The sequence below is a fragment of the Myxocyprinus asiaticus genome, chromosome 35 (assembly GCF_019703515.2).
Source record: "Myxocyprinus asiaticus isolate MX2 ecotype Aquarium Trade chromosome 35, UBuf_Myxa_2, whole genome shotgun sequence".
Lineage (NCBI taxonomy): Eukaryota > Metazoa > Chordata > Actinopteri > Cypriniformes > Catostomidae > Myxocyprinus > Myxocyprinus asiaticus.
Window position 1 is genome coordinate 38,010,030 of NC_059378.1, and position 7,727 is coordinate 38,017,756.

A 7,727-nucleotide genomic window follows, 5' to 3' on the forward strand; every position below is an offset into this window, starting at 1 on the left:
TATTTTCAAGTTTAGTTCCTGTTCATGTCGTGATTTCCTGTTCCCTCATGTGATCTTGTCATGTGTATCCTTTGTTCATGTGTCTTGTTTTCAATAGTTCTTTGTTTGATTACTTTGTTATTACTCTTGTCTTTTCATTGGTTTAAGTTCATTTAGTCTTGTTATCTTGTTTATAGTTCAGTCTTGTGATTGGTTGTCTTGTTTACCTGTTACCCATGTCCTTGTATTTAAGCCCTCATGTTTGCCATTGTCTGGTGTGAGGTATTGTGTATGTAATTTGTTGTTTTGTTCTAGTCAAGCCATAGTCAAGTCATGTTTAAGTTAAGTCTATAGTCAAGTCATGTCTAGTTTTTGTCAAGTCTAGTTCATGTTTATGTTCACGTTTTTAGTTAGGGTTTTTGAATTACACTTTGAAAAATAAACTGAACTTGGGTTCATCTTCACACCATCGTCTCTTTGTCTGCCTGTTGCCAACATCGTTACAATTAATTTTAAATTCGTACATTTTTTTAAAATTATTTTTTTGAGGTAAGAAAGCAATCAAAACATTTCTGTTGAAAGACATTATGAATTCATTTGAAAGTTGACGCTGCAAGATTGTGCTAATCTGTATTTACAAACGTTAATTACAATTGAAATTGTTTTATTAAACCATTTACTTTGATCCTTTTATTAATGCCATTTTTTCTGTTGTATTAGGCTGACTTCTTGTGATACGCGGCACACCCCAATACAATGTCTACATTAAAATAAAAGCATATCAGAATTTCCTTGTCAGGTTTCCTTAGTTTGTTTACATTTTCTCAACTGGGCAATAGATGGCAGCATGTGCAAAAACAGCTTCAGTTTGACTGTTCCAGGATTCAAGGTTGAATGCATTGATCCATACACACCCTTCAGTGTTCTTGGTGTCAGTCAAACAAAACTCACTGAACCATATCCAATAGGTGACTACATTAGAAGATAAGGAGCAGCATACACACAGCTGAACACATTTGTGGTTTTCCTCCCTGAGGAAACAGTTGAACTGGATTCAGTCTGAAAGATCTAGGCAAACATTGACACTCCCTCTAGAAAGTCAAGTGCTCCCGCATTTACAGAGTCCAGGTATGGCAAAAAGGGGGCAGAATGTTTAGACACGTCCCACTGGGGGAGGGTAAAGAGAATTACACACATACTCTTTGACAAACATGCAAAGACAAGCCACTGTCAAAACACGCTGAATGACTGACTGCTGTTGTGTGGTCAGGTAAGGAGCTGTTTTCATATTGCCTTGTCTAATGTTCAATCAGCAATACATGAGCCATCTCATCAGCTGGAGATTCGTAGACAACCTGTGGCTTTCAGCGTGGCATCACTTCAAGCAACTCTCTGGCCTTTGGGGGCACTGCCAGGTTTATTCATCTCTGGTTTCTGGTGAGTCAATCTTACACTGGCCCTGTAATTAAAACTTTGCATTGTGATGATAACCAAATGCTGCTCTTCTTTTTGTTAGAATGTAATGTTGTAGAGTGGATTGAGTGTTGAAAGGTACCGGTTGACATTTAAGTCTGTGATGAAAGATAAATGAAATCAAGTGTGTCATATTCTGGGATTTCAAGAAAAATAACTAAATCTAAATGTAAATTGCACAGTGCAATATATAGCATACATGATACATGATACAACCAACTGATGGACTACAACCGTGCAAAAACATCAGGAGTGCTAGGGGGTGATGGTATGTCATCTCCATTACTGTCAGTTGCAGCTATTGTCATGCAATACCTTTGCTCATTTCACTCATTTGACAAAAGCCGTTTGTTATGTAATTGATAGTTTTCAGAATACAACTGTAGGACAGAAATAAACGAGAAAAGATTATACAGTATAACACCATGTTCTAGAAAATGAAGGTGCATAGAATGTTAGGAGGAAATTTTACTGCTTGAAAAATGTTTGAGTATTTTGTCAAACACTCAAAACATGTTTGATTTCAAAGCACAAAGTTTTGTGTGTCAAACATGCAACACTGCATACTTGACAATAACGTGCAATTTACATTTATAACGAAATTTGATTTCACTTAAGCAGACATTTGACACATTTATTAGTTAATTATTATGCATACAGTTCTTGAAAACCAACATTCAACATTCAACCACTTTTTAAAATATCCACTCAGCAGTTATCAGGGTCCAAGCAATATGGAAAAGTGGATAAAATGACCAAAATTGCCAAATTTGAAGGAACAGATCTGTAAGGGGCAAAGTAATTTCATTACTTTTTTGTAGTTATTCCATTCGTAATTTGAACTAGTCCATTAGTCCAATTCACAGCAAGCTTAATCTTGAGACCCTCATGGCAAAAATGTATCCAAAGAATTTTGATTAGTCAAATCAAAAAGACTGACTCGCTTGACTCAAGGAATAAGAGGAAAAGGCTTTTTGTTCTATACGGCTGCAAAGTTATTACCAAAATATCTCTGCAACCGTATGGTTTTGAAATGTTACCAAAAACGTAAAAGTGTGTATTATAGAGCCACCTGAGTAGTGGGGAGGATTTGGGACCATCCTGCCAACCAGCACCTTTGGACTTCTGACCCTAATAATCAATTTCATCAGATGCACATCTTGTGTATTTAACATCAGCCTCCTTCCAGGGAATTTGCATTATATACCTTAAATGAAACATTAACTGATGCTGTATTTTCAATGCTTCTGTTTTAAGCTCCCATTTTGAAAATGGAGGGTGTTCTGGACACAACACTCTTTCTATGTACATGCAAACTGACGTGTAGCGCCCTAATCTACCCTGCAGTCGCACATACTATCACCGCGGTCAGTCTTTGCTCCAGCTGCCTACTGTTATTCACTGACCTCGCTACCACCCGTAAGCTGAACTCTTGATCTTTGGCTTCTCTCTATATACCTCTAAGAATCTCAGCCCTACTTCCCACACCTCTGTCTTCATTTTACACACCCTGATTAATCCGTTTAATGCCTCTCTTTTTTGTTCCTCCAGTGTTCCTGCTCTATGTCTGGTTTGTGGAGTCCTGGATGACACCTTTTCAGGTGTCTTCCAATGTGGTTGCACTTCGATTCCTCCTCTTTCTTTGTCAGGCCTATGGAGTTGTACTGATGTTGATGCCACCTCTGATTGCTGTAGAGTTGTTGGTAAACATGTTGCACCTTCAAAAAGAGAGGACAGTTGGCAAGGATATAGAGACAGTGCTTGCAGAGAGGGATGGAAGTACACAGTGGCACCAGAGTGAGTCTCTATCTAGAATGATGGGCTTTCTTGGTTGTCTTCTAGCATGGAGTGTGAGTGGGATTTACAGTAGTCACAACTGGATGCTTGGACAGCTCTTGGTGGAAGCCTGTTTGGAAGAAGGTGGTTGCCTCGTAACTTGTCTTCCCTGCGTTTTCAATACCTCCTATGCCAGTATGGATGAGATCTCTTGGGTTCTCCCTGCCATAGTGCTTCTGTTGAGTTTGACAGGGAGCTTGGGCCTACTCTGGATGAAGCTGTCCCACATACTACCAGACTCACCAGAAAACACATTGGCGGCAACGTGGGGCAAAAGGAAGGACTCTGTTGCCCTTGAGCTAATGCAAATACAGTGGCCCACGCTCTGCAGAACTGTAATTCCCAATGCATTACAAAGCTCTGGCGTTGACTCAGAAAAAACAGCCGACAGCTGTGTCGTTCACAGGGCTGGGTTTGTGTACAATGTGCAACGATGGTTCTGTCCTGGAAGCGAAGTCCTGTGCTCTTGCCAAACCGGTTTGGCGGAAAGTTATATTCAGAAACAAAAACGATCAACCAGCCATGCACCGTTTCCAGAATCAAAAACAGAACTTCCACTAGAGGTGACATCATTTGAACTCAACACAGTAGAGCTATATAACAGGACAGACTCAGTCTTGAGACGAGCACTGCAGACTCCAGGAATGTGGTCTTGGCATCCTGAGAGGCAAAGTCCCTGCCTGGGTGGAGAAATGTTCACAGGGCTTGTATGTGTGGGTCTGGTTTGCATGTTTCCCACAGTTTTTAGTGGTAACATTGTCCTTATCTTAAACCTAGAGAATTTGGTGGTATACACTGTGAAACTTTTATGTCTCTGTCTATCACAGAGTCCCTGTTCTTGAAGTGATCGTAATGTAAATGCAAATGAAAAATTTCCTGTGACAGACGAATATGGATGGCAATCGTAGGGAATATAACGATTCTGGTACCTTAAAGATTATATTAATGATTCTAGTAACGATTCTTTTAGCACTTTTGAGGAAGAAAACTGTTACAAACAAAACAACCAGTCAGTAACTACTCTGAGGGCATTTACACTCAATGAGCCTTCTATTAGAAACACCTGTACACCTACTATTTTATGCTATAATCTAATAAACCATTCGTGTGGCAGCAGTGCAGTGCATAAAATCATTTAGATACGGGTCAGGAGCTTCAGCTTAATGTTCACATCAACCTGAGTATTGACGCTGACTACCACCCCTGGAGTCGCAAGTTCGAATACAGGGTGTGCTGAGTGACTCCAGCCAGTTCTCCTAAGCAACCAAATTGGCCCAGTTGCTAGGGAGGGTAGAGTCACATGTGGTAACCTCCTCGTGGTGGCGATTAGGGGTTCTCGCTCTCAGTGGGGTGCGTGGTAAGTTATGTGTGGATCGCGGAGAGTAGCATGAGCCTCCCGTACTGTAACTCTCCACGGTGTCATGCACAACAAGCCACGTGATGTGCGGATTGACGGTCTCAGAATCGGAGGCAACTGAGACTTGTCCTCTGCCACCCGGATTGAGGTGAGTAACCACGCCACCACGAGGACCTACTAAGTAGTGGGAATTGGCCATTCCAAATTGGGAGAAAAGGGGATAAAAAAAAAAAAACAAAAGTTCACAACCATCAGTATGTGGAAAAAAATTTGATCTCAGTGATTTCGACCTTGGCATGATTGTTGATGATTCTGTAACTGCTGATCTCCTTTTCACGCACAACAGTCTCTAGAATTTACTCAGAATGGTGCCCAAAACAAAAAACATCCAGTGAGCGGCAATTCTGCGGGCAGAAACGCCTCGTTGATGAGAGTTCAATGGAGAATGGCTAAACATGTTCGAGCTGACAGAAAGACTACAGTAACTCAGAAAACACTCTGTACAATTGTAGTGAGCAGAGTTACATGAGATTCGCAATCACACAGTCATGCAGTCATGCCTCAGGCGCACAACAGTTGTGCACACTGGATAAGCTAGTCAGAACGCCGGTAAAAGTGTTTTCATGCACCATGAAATTGGGGAATTGGCTAAAATCTTTGTGTGTTGAAAACTTTCAAAAGCGTTTAAGGCGTTTACATGACCATACACATTTCTGACTTACTATGCATATTCGGTTTACCTTGTGCATGCTAACAAGTGCAACACATTGCGTCAAAAACATGTCGCTCCCATTATTATAAATTATCTACACCGGATGCGTCCATCGCATCACACTGACAGTAAACGTATGGCCAGTTCTATTCTGACGTGCTGCAAGCGCTTGGCTCTACAGCTCAGGGCCGATTGTTCATGCATGTCATCTTTTTAGATAATTTGCTTCTACATGTCCAGTGTAGACAGCATTGAGCTGTTGCGGTGCAACCTATGTAGACAGGGTGTTGCGTACACAATCCAATAACATCAGGTCTCAGTCAATACATTTTTTTTGGATTTTGCATACTTATACGCACAAAAAATTTTCTCACTAAAATTTTCTGCTAGATTCACAACAGGTGCGGGTTCAAATTGTCAAGAACTGCTCTGACTGATTCAGTGACTGAACAAGTCATTGAAAATTATAAATGATTTGTAAATCTTGACCGATTCATAAAAACAAGTCATTTGTTTACAAATCGTAATAGACTGTTAAGAGTAATTTAGTACAGTGTTACGTTACAAAAATAAGATAAAAGAATGCAGACATATAAGAACAGTCAATGGAACTGAACATAATAAAAATCATTAGGTACCAGTATTTTTTAAATGGCTCTGATAAGAACTGTTTCTTAAATCCTAGCCCTACAAATGATGGTACAAAAGACATAAACTGTTAAAAAACTTGTGCACAGGGGTTGCGAAAATGTAACACTTTTTTGAAACATTGAAGAAAACAATCATAACCTAGTGCATCAGTTCTGATTTAACTCTCTCTTTCCTGCTGCATGTGTGCTCTGTTTACTGCCTGGTATTGGGTGATCCAATCACAAGTGGACAGGTGCAAAGGCCATACTGTACCTGGTAATAGGCATTTATTTTGACCAATTGTGTTCGGATTTCGAGGAAAGGATCTATGATTTTACTGCATGATAATAAAGCGCAAACAAGTGGCATACTGTTTCTGCCAATTCTACTTTAATACACTCATACATTTAATCTAAGCATAAACATGACGTTTAGAGCAGCTGAGATTTATCCTCCGCCACCCGGATTGAGGCGAGTCACTACGCCACCATGAGGACTTAGAGCACTTTGGGAATTGGGCATTCCAAATTGGGGAGAAAAAGGGAGAGAAAAAAAAAAATGTTTGAGTGCAGCGTTTGATTTACATGTTAAACTTTCACTATAGAACTCGCTTGGTTAATCAAAAATCTAATGTATCCACTGTCATGTACATGTCCCTGAATGTAGCCCTAGTACTTGAAATGAAAACAAGTATGACGGATAAAAATAGACCATGATGGAAATTTTACAACTCAGTCCGTAACACTGTGCCCACTGCATCTTTTTCATGTTAAACAGTTTTTGTCCTAACAAGCCGCGGCAGCGAGACATGAAGAGTGACAAAACATTCTATTTTTGGAACGGTTTGTATTTCTAAGTCTTGCTGGGCAGCCCAGTCAACAAATGGGTCTAAAATGCTTCTCATAACAGCATAACACCGGATCAGAACAACTTGATTTTGGCCGAAGGTGTCACACACCTACTAAATGTTATGTTTGAGGTCTCACTCTTTTCAGTCTGACAGACACACACACACACAATTAGAATGGTGGAGACATACCGGCTGGCACCCTTGGATTTCTCTTTGCTTCCCTGTCACCTGGAGATCAGCAAAATAACAACAGGAGTGCTGCATGAACATAAACAATTTTAACAGACTGAATTTGGATGTGATTCATAAAGTAACTCTGCCCTGTGTTTGATTGTGTATTTATCCCCTCGGAGCATGTCGTAGAAAGCATAAGTCCATACGCAGCTTCAGTGAGAAAATGAGTTATGTTCAATAAACAAACTGTTACATCGGACTGTTCTGATTTTATTGTCATTAATAATAATTTTTGTGTATGAATATCATGGGTTCGTGTCGCATCTAGTGTGGACAGATAGATTGCTTGTCGCTGGAAACTTATCGCTTCACGTCTGGTTAGGACAAAGTGTCAGTGACGGACAAAGATTTAAACTTTTCTTGCACAAACTCTGCTTACGCTAAAGGGTGCAAAGGGACCACAAAACTACACAAGCAGTTGGTCGATTCATCAATGTCCATTTAGTAAAATACAAACACATTTGATGGACCGTCTACTCACATGTACTGCAGAGGGACCAGGGCAAAATCTGAAAGATAAAGACAAATTAAGGTTGCAGAAACTGAGATTTTAAGAATTCACGAGTTTCTGAGGTGCATTTTCTCTTGGTTTCAACTAAGAAATAAAAAACAGGGCGTTTTTGAAAGTGCCAGCTGGTTTCATATGAGACTATTAC

General features: G+C 40.1%; 1 protein-coding gene across 3 annotated transcripts; it reads left to right on the plus strand.

Moving 5' to 3' along the window:
• Window positions 1–786: 786 nt before the first annotated feature.
• On the plus strand, window positions 787–7,264 carry LOC127426602 (uncharacterized). Of its 3 annotated transcripts, none has more exons than XM_051673522.1 (4): window positions 787–868; window positions 948–1,416; window positions 2,710–2,871; window positions 3,004–7,264. In XM_051673522.1, exons 2-4 carry the CDS (start codon window positions 1,281–1,283, stop codon window positions 4,128–4,130), a joined length of 1,425 nt encoding a protein of 474 aa, XP_051529482.1. In that variant the 5' UTR covers window positions 787–868; window positions 948–1,280; the 3' UTR covers window positions 4,131–7,264. The 3 variants fall into 3 exon arrangements, with proteins under 3 accessions (XP_051529482.1, XP_051529483.1, XP_051529484.1); XM_051673523.1 differs by having other exon boundaries at window positions 868–1,249; window positions 1,348–1,416; XM_051673524.1 differs by lacking the exon at window positions 2,710–2,871 and having other exon boundaries at window positions 868–1,416.
• The last annotated feature ends 463 nt before the right edge of the window (window positions 7,265–7,727 follow it).

Excerpts from the sequence above, each read along its gene's own strand:
- LOC127426602 (XM_051673522.1), top strand. The coding sequence starts at position 1,281 with ATGTTCAATCAGCAATACATGAGCCATCTCATCAGCTGGAGATTCGTA. Across the intron at positions 1,417-2,709 it reads TTATTCATCTCTGGTTTCTG|CTCCCATTTTGAAAATGGAG; the intron begins GTGAGTCAATCT and ends TTCTGTTTTAAG. Across the intron at positions 2,872-3,003 it reads CACTGACCTCGCTACCACCC|TGTTCCTGCTCTATGTCTGG; the intron begins GTAAGCTGAACT and ends TTGTTCCTCCAG.